The sequence below is a fragment of the Gobio gobio genome (genome assembly GCF_949357685.1).
Source record: "Gobio gobio genome assembly, chromosome: 7".
Classification (NCBI taxonomy): Eukaryota; Metazoa; Chordata; class Actinopteri; order Cypriniformes; family Gobionidae; genus Gobio; species Gobio gobio.
Genome location: NC_137103.1, coordinates 31702277 through 31717636, shown reverse-complemented (window position 1 = coordinate 31717636; position 15360 = coordinate 31702277). Strand labels below are relative to the sequence as shown.

The following is a 15360-nucleotide window of genomic DNA, read 5'->3' as shown; positions in this document are numbered from 1 at the left end:
TTAGGTAATGTAAGTGTATTTTCTAATGAGGCAAATGTAGCCTGTGTTACTGTAGATAATTCAGCAACGAAGGAAATTTGAAACATGTATCTTGCATTGTTTTCTGTTGGATGAACTGATTGTTTAAAGTACTAAACTGAAAGAAGATCATACTGTCGTGTTTCGGTGATTAAACCAAATGTTCTCATTACATATTATAATAATCTTGTGTTTGAAACAATGATTATGTGGACTGAAAATATGTGCAACTGAATGAAAGCATGAGATCAGGTTTTGAAAGAATGACGAGCTGTGTTACAAGTGTGAGCAGTTTGGATTTTTGCACTAAGAGTTTTGAAAATGTACACCTTACTTGTGAAAATAGTACCAAAGCGAATAAAAAAAACTGTATAGTATGGTTTGGTTTTATTTTTATTCATTTATTGTAATTGTATTTTCAAAGTTTTAGTTTAGTTTGACATTTGACAATATTCTATTTTTTTATTTCAGTTAGTTGCCAAGGCAACATTACAAATTGTTCATTAAAATCACATTACAAAAAGGTATTTTATCTAATAATTTTTTATTTAGCTTTATTTTCAATTAACAAAAACATTTTTTATAAATATATAGTTTTAGATTTAGTAAAATAAAAACACTGATATATTTATGGTGCTTTTGTCATTGCTAGAGCTTGACAGTTTTTGGACATCATTCACTTTCATTGTATGGAAAACAACAGCTTGAAATATGCTGCCTAACATCTCCATTAGTGGTTGATGGAAGAAAGAATGTCATATGGGTTTTGAACGACATGAAAATGATTAAATGATGACAGACTTTTCATTGTGATAGTTGAGTGAACTATCTTTTTAAGAGTTTTACGTAATGTGAGCTTGGAGAACAGCATGAAATTAGGAGCTTTAGTTATGTGAAAAAGCCTGATCTAGTTTGGCTGTTAATGTTTTGCTAGTTAATTGTGATTTACTGTTAATACGATTCGTACACATTCCAGTGAAGGCTGTAAAACTGACAGTTAAAGAACCAAATCAGCAGGATTAATCAACAGCCTTGTGGCCTTAATTTAATTAGAGAACACAATCAGAGAACTATAACTTTTTATGTTTCTTTAAATGTAATATTGCAGTACAGTATTCCAGATAATAGGGGACGTAAGTAATTAATTTAATTATGCAATATCCTTATTATAGACATATAAACCTTTCACAGACTAATATGATCTAGCATTGAGTATGATATACGTTTGCACAGCCGTCTCACCGTTCCGCGCTAAGATGATGGCTACATACTGCTGGCTGAGAGTGTTGACTGTGAGCAGCATGGCAGGACTCTGAGTGGTCTGGAAACTCAGTGCCATGTTGTCTCTTGTCTTGCTGTACTGAGAGGGGACAGAAAGCACTGAGGCCGACCTGTTCTGTATGACAGAGAATGGCTCCTGAAATATGTAGGTGACCGACGCTCCTCTTTCAAAGGACATGGACACCTCTGTGGACAAAAGAAAAAAAAGAAGAAAAACAGATGGATATTGTCACTGGCTATAAATCTGATCAGCGTACACCTAATTTCTAACAAGTGCTGTTTAAATACATTAAACAGGGAGTATGTGACTACTAGATTAGATAGATAGATAGATAGATAGATAGATAGATAGATAGATAGATAGATAGATAGATAGATAGATAGATAGATAGATAGATAGATAGATAGATAGATAGATAGATAGATAGATAGATAGATAGATAGATAGATAGATAGATAGATAGATAGATAGATAGATAGATAGATAGATAGATAGATAGATAGATAGATAGATAGATAGATAGATAGATAGATAGATAGATAGATAGATAGATAGCAAGAAAGAAAGAAGGAAGAAAAAAATAAAGTAGAAAAATAAAGAAGGAAGGAAAGAAAGAAGAAAAAGAGATAGATAGATAGATAGATAGAAAGAAAGTAAAATAACAAAAAGCAAGAAATCAAGCAAGAAATAAAGAAAAAAGAAAGAAAGAAGAAAAAGAAAGAAAGAAGGAAGGAAAGAAGAAAAAGAGATAGATAGACAGACAGACAGACAGACAGACAGACAGACAGCTAGCAAGAAAGAAAGAAAGAAAGAAAGAAAGAAAGAAAGAAAGAAAGAAAGAAAGAAAAAAAAATTAAGTAGAAAAATAAAGAAGGAAGGAAAGAAGAAAAAGAGTAGATAGATAGATAGATAGATAGATAGATAGATAGATAGATAGATAGATAGATAGATAGATAGATAGATAGATAGATAGATAGATAGATAGATAGATAGATAGATAGATAGATAGATAGATAGATAGATAGATAGATAGATAGATAGATAGATAGATAGATAGATAGATAGATAGATAGATAGATATTATAGTAGTATAATATTCCAGAAATGATATTGACTATTGCAGCAAGAATCATTTTAATAACTATTAATAATGTCATTTTCTTCTGGTGTGAGTTTGAACAATGCCGAGTCCCATTAGATCCAGACAGACAGACTGAGGCAAGGCCTTTGATCAGCACAGCTCGTCACATCAAACTAAAGAAAGGCAGCTTAACACACATCTGACTTTCTCATGTCTTCATGAATACAAATGTGTGGATTTTCCCTTCTTGTTTACTGAAAGAGATTATACAACATATATTATATTATCCTTATATAACTACATTTCTGGAAACATTTACAAAGGTATACGTTTTCAAGTATGTCATAACTGTCATTAACAAGAAGCTAGAACATTCCACCCACACAAGAAGAATGGCAAATTCAAACATAGCAAGGTTAAGATTAGCCAATATTGCTTTGTTGTTCTGTACTAATGGACTGGCACTGTAAGATGTGAACTGTAAGATACTTATGTAAAAAAGTAGCTTTGTTTCAAATTCTGTACATCAAGATGTTGAGAAATCCCACTCAACACATACGCCTCCAAGACTTCTGTGCTTCTGTGCTGATACAGGCAACATCAAAGCTCTCCACTCCAGCATCACAGAGCTTTTGATAGAGTCGACTTATTCAACAACTGGCAGCGCTTGCCCGCTGACATATGGATCAATTATTTTTACAGTATATTATGCAAATATATAGACGTCACCAAGTCATCCATGAATTCATGTTTCATATTACATAGCAGTTTCATCATGTCTGAGACAAAGAGGATGCTGTTGGAAGTATTCATTATTTCATGACTGTCTGCAAAAACAATTCTATTTTACAGTCAGGGTTTCAAATTGTTAGACTGCATCTTATTAAAAAGCAAATGCATTTCATATTTTATTCATTTATTTATTTCATTATGTTTATATGGTATTTACCAAGCCATAGTAAAAAGTAGATTGTCTCAAATTAATGTTATTAGTTATAATGAAGTCTTTTTAAGTGCCTTCTTGCTAGTGTTAATTTTCTGTTTTGATTTAACAGTTATAAAAGGTTTCATTTATTGACATTCAATTTGGAGTATTACCTTCTGTGCAAGAGGGTCCCCCATAAGCAGAGTTAGTGCAGTCGCACATGTAACCGCTGCTCTTCTCAATGCATTTCCCCCGGTTGTGGCAGAGCCTAGCTGAGCTGCTACAGTGACCCGCACACCCTGAACTCACTCCTGGTGTCACTTTGGCCCGTTCCTCCATGTCAAAATTCACTCCGTTCATGTTTAATGCCCGAATACATCCAAGGAAGCCTCTTTGTCTTGTGGCTGTGCCCCCTGAGAGATGAGAGAGTAAATTATGGAAATGAGCACAATCAGAATTTTTTTTTCAGTGGCAGACGGGGCCATAACCACCATAGACATTGAATTATTACACTGTAAAAACAAATTTGGGGGAAAAATTGTGAAAATTTATCATTACATATTGGCCCAATAAATGACTTCCAAATAATTATCCCCATGCAAAAAATTGCATTGTACTAATCATAGCTTAAGGTCTTCACTCAAAATTTAAATAGTATATTCACCGAACGTATTTAATTGTGCTCAGTCAATCTATGAAGTCGAAGTGAAAAATCCATGTTGGACGAACAAGCCCTACGTCCGAAAAACTGTATACGCATGCGCAAAATGCGCTGGAGGATGACCGTTCATGCAGAGATTTCAAATTCGGAGCACGGGAGCGCGAGCGGACTGCAGAGCCAAACCAGCCGTTGCTGAACTGAAGACCGAAACAAACATTCCCAAGAGAATAGAGATATTCACCGTCACAAGACGTTGGTGAGTATTGAGCACTGACATTATTCTCCAGAGTTTTGCTTTATGACCAGGTATGAAGTTTAAAAGACATTTTGTATAGGCCTAATCACACGAGTTCATGCATTCATTGGTTTCATGAGTGTGTTCTCGTTTACCACATAATTATCTAATGATAGCCAATAGTTTTATTTTCCTCATGTCTTATATGTATAAAATAATAGGTAATAAGTAAATTAAGTCATTTGTGTGATATGTGCGGCATGCGACTGTTGAACGGTGCGTTTGGCGTCGGCCTCTTTCAGGGCTTGAGTTGGCTTTTAATAGCAAACACGTCAAGCTCGTGATTTTCTTATGCGTCTATTCATTCGTCTCATCCTCATTATAAAGAAACTTCTGTTCTGTCTCTTGCCAGATGTGATGCAGGTGAGCTTTGTCATTAATGTTAGTTTTTATTTTTATTTGCAGGTTTTTAGCCTGCAGTGACGCGTTTTCTTCACCAAGACATCCTGTTATGCAGAATACTTCTTGAATGTATTCAGAGTTTTTCCGTATTGAAAATAATGTGTTTTCACCAAATATCCTGTGTTGGAATTGACTTGTTAATAAAGTAATGTGATAAAATGTCAACCCTGTTGTCTGTGTTCTATTTTGCTTAATATATTTATGTTTTTAGTAATTTTTGTCTTTTGGGACAGTGAGAAATAAACAATTGTTACTACAATTGGACCAACCTCACAGTTTCATTGTAAAACATTTCTCCAATTCAAAATTTTCTTGTTACCGATCACATCTAAATTTTTTAGTTGACCAAATTGAAAAATTTCGATGTGATCGGTCACTACAAAATTTTAAATTGGAGAGGCCTGACATTTTTTACAGTGTTGGTAAATTACATTTTTCCATTGGCTCAACATATTATTTCTAATTGAGCCCATGTTAAACGACTGTTGCCACAATGGATAAAATTCAATTCACAGAAATTCAATTTGGCCAATTGAAAAATTTAGATGTGATCGCTCACTAGAAAATTTTGAATTGGAGAGGCCTTACATTTTTTACAGTGTTGAACTGTGTGCTCGGCAAGACCGTTTTGTGCTTGAGTGCCACCAAGTCGTGGTTTACTGTCACTTCAGCAGCTCCAGGCACGTGAACAAAAGCGCTGATCTCATTGGTCGGCCAGTTTTTAACGCGCCACGTCAAAATGGACCCTTTTCACATTTCCGGGTTTCTCAGAGTGGAAGTCGTCATAGTTGGGTTAACTATTGTAGTTGTGAATGAGAGAATACATAAAATATTTTTTTTGTGTACCCATTTGCTCAAATAGCAAAAGAAAAACGCCACAATAGTGATTTTACAACTTTCAAAAAGAGGGAAAAAATAGAGTGAGATTGATAACGGTAATGATAATTAATAAAAAAAATTGTAATTTGATGCAAAAGTAACAAAATACAAAGTATTAGTGTTATAAATGTACATACATAAAAAAAAAAAGAAAATACAAAAAAAGCTGCAGGATTTACGATGTGAAAAGGGTCTATAAAAAAACGAACCTGAGGCGTTTTTTTTTTTAAATGACGGTTTTTTTGCCTGCCGTTTTGCGCGTCGGTGTGCACACTCACACTGGCACCCTTTTGTTTAGTCACAAGGCGTTAAACGTCATCGATAAACATGCGTGAAAATTGTCCCGGTGTGAACAGGCCTTTAGGTTGGTCTGCCTCAGCGGTCTAACAGCGCTAGTCACTGTCAGAATAAGCGAGATGACCAATCAAATCAAAAAAGGCGGGGCTTACTATTAGTGCTAATTTCAAGGCGACACTTTAGTTATAACAGTGAAAGAGTGCGTCATAAGATGCAAGCTACACATATATTATAATATATGTAAATATATCATATTTGCCAACTGTTTTACGATATAAGCGTTCAGTGACCAACAGTAATATCAAGTGATGTAAACTACTTGACATTTTTAATGAAATTTCACCGTTTTGAATTGAAAATATGACATGATTTATGTAAATCTTAACTGAATTTGCCGTGACAAGAAACCTTTAGCTTTTTTACATATTAGCCAGATGAAAATAAGAGTGAACGTGTGCCTCAAAAAAATATATTTTGTTTACTTCATAACTACAATAGAACTGGAACTTTTACCGTTCTTATTTCCTTTTCATTATTTCCTTAAATCCCTTTTAATCCTTTAATAATTTAAGACCCACCCCCCCCACACACACACACACAAAAACGAACAAAACAAAAACGTCTTGGTGGCACATGCATGAAATGACTGGACTGAATAAAGAGTAACAAACAAATACAACTCCTAATGCACTTTCAAAAGGTCAGTTTTACCAACAAACAGCTGGCTTCCGAGCTGAAGGCGAAGGTGTCCGTCAGGTGGGGTTTCTGTGATCCGCAGGGGCAGCTGGTCAACCTGCAGGCGTGCCTCTTTCACATTGCGTTCGGCTCGAACCCAATGCCACTGCCTGTCGTTCAGTGGCACGGGAGATTTGACGGTCAGGACTTCTGGCCCGTCGCCCACATTAAAGGAGAAAGTCACAGCCGAGGGAGCTGGGTGCACAGGAACATGAGGATTTGAAAGCAGTCTGAACAAGTAGAAAAACTAACACTTCTAAAGCCGCTAGCATTAAAGCAAAATCATAGTGCGGGACTTCTCAACCCTGGTCTTTGAGATCGGCTTTCCTGCAGAGTTTAGCACCAACCTTGATCAAACTCACCTGCCTGTAACTTTCTAGTAATCCCGAAAACATTAATTAGCTTGTTTCGGTGAGTTGGAGCTAAACTCTGCAGGAAAGAGGACCTCGAGGGCCAGGGTTGAGATTGATGGTGTGTTCACATTGGTTGCAATAGCATATTTATATTAACATGAACTAACAATACACAATTTTGCAACATTTAAAAATCTTGGTTAATGTAGTTTATGCATACAGTCAAACCAATATGTATTCAGACACCTTCAACATTTTCACACATTATCAGAGTTTATTCGCTATAGTTTAGAAAATTGTATTACAAATATGACAAGACTTTGATAGAAAGGTATGTAATGGATGACAATCAACCAATCAGATTTAAGTACACAATCAGATAATACCAATTTAGGTCAACCAATGACAAGCAATGCTGCATTTTGTTCAGTCTGTGGTGTAAAAGTGAATTAAAGAAAAAACACATGGTCAGTGTCTGAATAATTTTGGTCCCAAATTTTTATCCATTTTACTGGTAGTCCACTGTATGAAGAATTGTTGGGTATAATATGTCACAGTTTACTTTATTTTGCTATCCTCACTTACATAAATGAACCATATAGTGTCCTGCACAGTTACCTATGCAATGTACAGAATAGGATATCAATAAAGCACGCTGTCAAATAATTATTTGGAAGAATTATTGCCACTTTCATAGACATCAGTGTATACTTTACAAACTATGAATGTTTTTGCTAGTACTTGTCTGTTTTTAAATGTCAGACAAACATATGTTTGAAAACACTGAACCGTTTTAAACAGTTTTACTGAACAGATATATGACGAGCGCTGCCACTGAGAGCATCCGTCTCTGGCTCAGCGCCAGCCAAAGCGCAAACGCAGATTTGAATGACGTGACGCACTAAACGTTCTAATCACACCGGTGTGATCATACGCTACAAAAACGTAATTATCACATTTTAAAATGTAATTTTTTTGTTTTCACCTGAACAGATTTAATGTAGCCTTTTATTCACATATAAGCATTCATCAATGCACACGTCAATTATGATAAATGGAGGAGGCACGTTTGAGCTCCCGCAAGAACCAATGAGGTTTGTTCTTGCACGTCAGCAAGATAGGTTGAGCTTTTGTTTATGTTCGCCGATCAATGTTTAAATGTGAATAAAAGCCTAAATTCAGTCTGTTCATCATATTAAGCGATCGTGTCTCTTCAGAAAATTGGCACTTAACCATTCAATTATATGGATTAGTTTTACGATCTCTATGAACTTTTTGAAACGTCAAAGTGGTAGTTGCGTAGATGGCAAATGGAGAGGACAGAACTGGCTCAGATTTGATTTAAAATATCTTAATTTGTGTTCCGAAGATTACGGGTTTGGACAGAATTTAAATTTGTGGGTAAACTAATCCTTTAATCTTAATTTCTTTTCTTTTTTTTTAATGTGTTATTTTAAATTATTTGTGCAATTAGATTTCTAAAACAAAACCTTAATGTGACATTTCTACAGTCTTAAAGATGTATGAAGATGGGACTCACAGCTCAGCTCAACCCTGATAAAGTCTTGAATGCCCATGTTTTCCAGGAAGATCCCAGAGGGGGAAGCAGTCTTGAAGTAGAAGGAGACATCGAGGGAAAGCTCCGCCTGAAGGGCTGGGAACTGCAGACTTGAAGCCGCTTGATAAAAAGATACAGCATTCCACATGGACTCTAATAGGGAGGAAGAAAGATATATGTCATATATTTGATAGTCTGGAGCGTTTACATATTCCTTTAGAATGATCTGCTATCTGTCATCTTGGTGTCTTTTTTTTTCTTTCACTCGCTGTTCCTCTTATTCTCTTTTAAACATCAAACCCTGTCATGTTTGACAACAGCAGATCAGTTCAGTTTACGTACTGTCACCAGAGCACTGCAGGGGTCCCACAACATACATGGCTTCAGAGCCTAGCCTGTAAGTATCACCAATCACAATCTCCCGCACTGGCAAGTGCTCCTTATATGAGAGGACACCAGTGTCATTCTCCCTGTAAACAAAAGGACAAATTCAAAACAGTTCTTACAATAGATGTATAAGGCAACAAGTCCATAGAGACAGCATTTAGACAAAAAAAAAAAAAAGACTGCACACAAATAGACAATGGTTCGCATTCACTAATCCTTTAAATAAATAGCCTATGCATATAGTACTTCTGGGTAAAACTTTTAATGCAGAAATCATGCAAAAATAATCAACTTACTCTATATTTGATGCATTTTAGAACTAAAATTAAACATGGACTTATTAGATTTGCACTACTGTTCAAAAGTTGGGCTGGGTAAGATTTTTTAATGGAATTACTTTTATTTGGCAAGGATTCAATTGATCAATCGTGTCAGTAAAGACTTCAATTTATACAAAAAAAAAGTATTTTAAATAAATGCTGTTATTTTGAAACTTTTATTGGACATTGGAAATAAATGTATCTACAGTGTGTCTACAAAATATTAAGTAGCACAACTTTAAAGAAAAATGTTTCTTGAACATCAAATCAGCATATTTACTTTCTGTAAAGCTGCTTTGAAACGATGTGTATTGTGAAAAGCGCTATACAAATAAATTTGAATTGAATTGAATATTAGAATGATTTCTGAAGGGTCATGTGACACTGAAGACTGGAGTAATGATGCTGAAAATTCAGCTTTGCATCACATAAATTACATCGAAAACAGCATTTCACAATAATTACTGTTGTATTGTATTTTAAACAAATAAATACAGCTTTGGTGAGCATAAGCAATACAATTTAAAATATCATATTTTTATTGTAAATTATAAATGTAGTAAGCTAGTGACCGTAATATAAGTCTTATTTCGGGGTAACAAATATTATAACAGGATCTGGTATAAATTCTGAATAAAAGTAGTCTTATATATAGGTGTTTACTGTTTTTCATCAGATTTTGAGGCTTGTCTGCGCACATAATTGCGCAACTTGTGCGCAATTATCAGTGAATGAGACCCAGTGTTGTTAGTAAAAGTAATGTCCATCTCTGTAATCTAACAGACAATGAGTTGCATTTGCCTTGTTACCATGACACTCTGTCTGCATCACAGTTGCAAAAGTAGTTAATGTCGGCACAGTTCTCTTCCAGACCGCAGGAGCACTGCTGCACCCCTGGCTGGTATCCACCCCAGTAGGTCCTCTTCTCTCCTCTGCGGTCCACCCACCAGGACAGAGGGGTGCCGTCTGCAACAACACCAGATTTGATTAAGTTATGGAGAAACTCTATAAATATGTAAGGCTCAAGAAATGTCACACTGATATTGAAATAATGCACAGCAAACTCATTGTTGCCATTTAAGACCTGTACAGTTCAGTCCTCTACCTCCTACCAAAATAATAGACAGTTTCATGCATATTGTTGGTAATAGGCACAAACACAAAAACAAAACAAAACAGTTTTTAGTGTGTTAAATAATAATGTGGGGGTACAGAAACAATGTCATATGCAATTGACTAATTCACACTTTGACATTATAGAGCTTTTTACTTACTGTAACCCCCCTTACAACTAGCCTATACAGCCTAGGCATTATAAATATAACATCACATGACATAGGAAGTTATATAAATTGTTAAGGGAAAATTTCAATGAGCAAATAACAAATAAGCAAAACAACAACAATTATGTATTGTCTTCCCTACTGTGGTCCGCACAAATTAAAATGGAAACAAATTGGTTACAAGTGTAAGGTAAGGTGAAAATAAAACAATAAAAGTGACAATAAATTATGTTTTATTAATGTAGTTCGGGAGAAACACGTCAAATAAGCTACTCCCAAGTGTCACCAGCTGTCTACAATCAGTAATCAACATATCTACCCAATCAGCATGAAGGCATGCCATAATCACAGTCAAACTCACCTATGGATTCTCTATCGTCTTGAGAATCCCTCCACCACCCCATCTCCTCTCACTTACTAGGATACTTCCTATAGCCTACCTGGGGGTGGGGATACTCTGCGTTCGGGCCAATTACCAAGCTCAGAGCACTCTCCCCGGACAGCACGCCAAATACATTTACCAAATTAATCTATCCGACTTATTTGTAAGTGTGAACTCGTGAATTACTTGATGGCAACAATGACTACCTGGGAAATATGATAGCCTTGATTTGTTTGAAAGATAAGAGTTTGCTCTCTCAAGAATAGACCTGATCTTTAAACTGACTGTTTAATTTAGCACACTAAATCAGAACACTTGGGATAAGGTGTGGTACTGTAATAATGACTTCCAATAAATCTTTGGTCTGCACTGCATATTAACGCCAAGTGGAATTTAATCTGGACAATAATTATGGTTTCAGATTGTATTGTAGTTTTTATTTTTTATATATATATATATACATTTATATACAGAACTGTATTTTATTTATATATTCATTTATATACAGAACTATCCATTCGTTTTCTGACAGGGAACACATGGAACGAATCACCGCTCCACATTTTGATTGACAGCCGTCACAACCTAGTGACCGTGTTTACTCCTTTCTTTTCAACCATTGGATATGGTTTAAAAAACGGCTTTTGTATATTTGTGTAAGGCGGGATGTTACTTCTGACGAAGCGCTATTAAATATAGGTGAAAAACGATGCCGCGAAAATAATATAAATGCTTTCTTAAAAAGGCAAAAGAACGAATGCATGTTTTCTCAATATGATCATTAAAAATCAACAGACTGGTGAAAATGCGGGACATTTTCTCAATATGCGACATACGGGACAAGGGATGAAAATGCTGTGCGGTACAACGCAAAGCGGGACAGGTGGTCACCCTATACCACGATAAGTTGCACCATGGTAATTCAATAAAAAATTGAAAGAAATTCTTCTCTAAACTGAAATGAAAAACTGTCAAGACATCAACCCTCAAAATAAATATTTTAATTGTGTTAAACAAATATGATAGAAAACAAACAAGAAATTATATTTTTAAGCCTTTAACATTTAGGGCCCTATTTTAATGATCTGAGCGCATGGTCTGAAGCGCATATGGCACACTTAGGGCGTGTCTAAATCCACTTTTGCTAGTTTGATGATGGAAATAATTAATTGTCCCTATTCTTTTAAAGAGTTATCGGTGTGTTTTGGTCGTCTCATCTCCCATTCCCTTTAAAAGCCAGTTGTGCTCACGCCATGGCGTATTTGCTACATGGCGGAATTTGCAAGCGGAAAAACTGAATGCTTCTCTAGCGAGGAAATGGATCTGCTCATCCAATGATGCCTTAGGGCATCAAAACGGCCAGCGGTGGTACTGCCGCCACATATTGCGTGTAGTTATTAATTAATTATTTTTTTTAACGCTATTTAAAACACGCAGCGTATTCGTTCAGCTGCATGTCCTTTCCCTGCTCTCGCTCCGTCTCTCTGTCACTCACGCGCGTCTCTCGCTCTCAAATTGCAAAACCTGCTTTTGATATGAAACAAAGTCAAAGATTTTAAATTGTTTTAAAGTTTTAATATGAAATTCAAACAATAAATAGCGTTGTGGCGCTACTGTGTAAAAGTTAAAGCCAGAGGCGATGAAAAACAGAGTTGGACATCTCATCTCCCGGCGGCGTGCTCGGTCACATGGTTCACGGAGCTCTCAATAGTTCCACACAAACAAGCGCTGTCAATGCATTTGAATGGATAGACGACAGTTTCACTATACAGGTATTTGCAGCAATTTTTGGTAAACAGTACAGCAGTGTGCATTGATTATTACGTCAACCACATTTACAGGATCATTTTAATATGAAGAGTGATGGAGATGCAACATTGTTACATTAATGTTAATGTTTTTCTTGTATTTAGCCCTCAGGTATTCCTTACAAATTGGTCACATTCATACTCATTGGTGGTCAAATGTGACCATACACCTTACCTATTTTTCAATTAAATAAATATTATAGTTTAATAAATATTTTAGTTTAATAATATTTAGAGGAGAACTTTTGGTTATAAATAGGTCTTCTATTTGTGCAATAATTATGGTCCATTAATGACCATTTAAAGCAGCACTAGGTAACTTTTCAACCTTTATAATATATTTTCAAACCTCTTGTGATGATACATCGACTTACAATAGGTTGAATGACACGTCTGCCATAGCCTGACAGGGTCTGTATCGTTTTTAATCGTACTTTTAAACTTCGGGTTTCGGGTAGTAACCCGAGAAAAAAAAGAACTACAAAATTCGACCGCTTTATGGCATATACGTCACCACCACCCCCACTTCCTTAAATTTGGACGTGCGAGCCAAACTATCATTTGTTTGCCGAATGTTATAGTCATGGCCGAAGCAGCACAGAAAAATAAGAAAGCAAAGGTTTTGTCGGAGGAAAGCAAAAAGAGGAAACGAGAAAGTGATCGGATTAAAGGCAGGACGAGGATCAACATTGGGGCAGCATTTGCTCGTTGGCGTGAGCTGAAGGAGGAGGGGCTACATTCTTGCAAGTAAATACATAAGACGAACAAAATCATATTTTAGGATACCTAACATGTCTGTGATATTTGTTTATTTGTCTTGCCTCAAGCTATAATGCAAATCGATTTTTCAAATTTGCAGATTCATCTAGGGTAGCTTGATATTATAATATTGACGATATATGGTTATTACCTACCACTCAAACATTGAATTGAAGTATCATATAGGTTCCGTAAAACGGTAACCAATAGACTAGGCTACTATAATGACACTGGCTTGTAAACGTGAGCATCGCGATCATTTGGCGTTTGAAAAAAATAAAACCCATGAAATTATATTCATATGACATGCTGAAACATATGCCACTGTACCTGGGATGAAGACATTTCACACGCGACGCAAGCAGAACGCCTGAATGTGAACTCCTGCAGTGTTCAGGGCTATCATAGTTGTCATGTCAACAAATGCACGTGCGATGCATCCCCTGATGTAGAATGACAGTTTACGACAGTAGTAGAGGACAATACTGTTTCTCAACTGTAGGGGGACCCCGAGAGCAAAAACTACCTAGTGCTGCTTTAATGAATTAAAATATTTTTCTTCTAATATTTTTCTTATTTATATTACAATTAGTGTAGTAATTAAGGTTAAAATAGAGAATTCCAATGCAAAGTGGCAAATAAGAGTCATTTTGTGACTGGAAAAATAATAATTTTCATTTGTAATGCCATGGTTTACCTACTAGGTGCTTGTATGGCTCTTTAATAATTAGATGTATCTAGTCTAGTTGCTTATAAAAGTATTGCAGATCATAACTGCTTACTTATTTTTAGGTTTTGCATTTGAATACATATTTAGACAAGATCAAACACTAGATTTCTTTAAATGTGAAATTTTAAAACGTTAACTTGCATCCTAATATTTTGAATGATACTTATATAAGCACACACAAGCGAATATTAATGAATGCAAGCAAACATAATTTAACCCAAGAAAAGTTTAAAATAGTGCTAAAAAGGCAAACTTATTTTTCCTTATATGTACAGTAGGCTATATACATAAGAATTGATACTGAATCAAGATCGAAATCGATATTTGTGACAATCATCAACCCCAAATACCCAACTCCACATCCAGGGGGAACCCGTGTCTCCCCTCCCTGGCCTGTAGGTACTCGTTCGATCTGATCGGAAAGGCCTACCAGGCTTGTGGAGAGGCAGGCTCCGCCTTACACGCTATGGCATTGTTGCAGGTTCTTCAGGCCCAGGCACTGAAGACCCTGCACGAGGGTGGTCACGATCCCGCAGTTCTCCAAGAACTGAGAACCGCAACGGACCTCGAGCTTCATGCGATGAAGGTTACGGCGCGGGCCGTGGGTCGTGTGATGTCCACTATGGTGGTCCAGGAACGCCATCTCTGGCTGTGTCTGGCGGACATGAGAGAGACCGACAAGATCAGGTTCCTTAACTCCCCCGTCTCCCAGACCAGCCTCTTCGGAGGCGCGGTCTAGAACTTTGCCCAGCAGTTCTCGGCCGCACAGAAGCAGACTGATGCCATCAGTCACATCCTTCCACGGCAGTCAGCTGCTGTCTCCACCCCGCCTCCGGCAGCACCTCAGTTTGCCCGTCGCTGAGGGCGGCCGCCTGCGTCTGCCTCCACTCCCGCTTTGCAGCAGCAGTCTCCACCGAAGCAAAGTCGCGGAGCTGGGCGCAAGCAAGCTGCCCCGCCTGTCCAGGCTCCTGCCAAGAGGGGTAGCAAGAGCAAGCGGCCCTGAGACGGGCGACCCGGAGAGGGGGAGGAATGCTCTTCTGGAGATGGTGATTGTGTTCCATTTTGTTTCTGTTCCACCCAAATTTTCAATAAAAGAGCATTTTCCTCCATCTCCAGGTCCTCAGGGGGCTCGGAGAGTTGTGGCCGGTCAAACGCCGGACCACACTCATCCTCCCTCTTCACCAGCGGGCAGCAGTGGATGACCT

General features: G+C 36.9%; 1 protein-coding gene across 1 annotated transcript in view; it reads right to left on the bottom strand.

The window, feature by feature from the left end:
• cntnap5a (contactin associated protein family member 5a) overlaps positions 1-15360 on the bottom strand; it is a gene marked incomplete at its 3' end in the record, with an annotated part of 106314 nt that overhangs the window by 7653 nt on the left and 83301 nt on the right. The window contains exons 14-19 of the mRNA XM_079821126.1: positions 10003-10159; positions 8829-8956; positions 8469-8639; positions 6552-6770; positions 3480-3719; positions 1261-1485 (exon numbers count right to left, since the gene is read on the bottom strand). Coding sequence (XP_079677252.1) covers positions 1261-1485; positions 3480-3719; positions 6552-6770; positions 8469-8639; positions 8829-8956; positions 10003-10159 — 1140 coding nt within the window. The remainder of the gene's footprint in view (positions 1-1260; positions 1486-3479; positions 3720-6551; positions 6771-8468; positions 8640-8828; positions 8957-10002; positions 10160-15360) is intronic.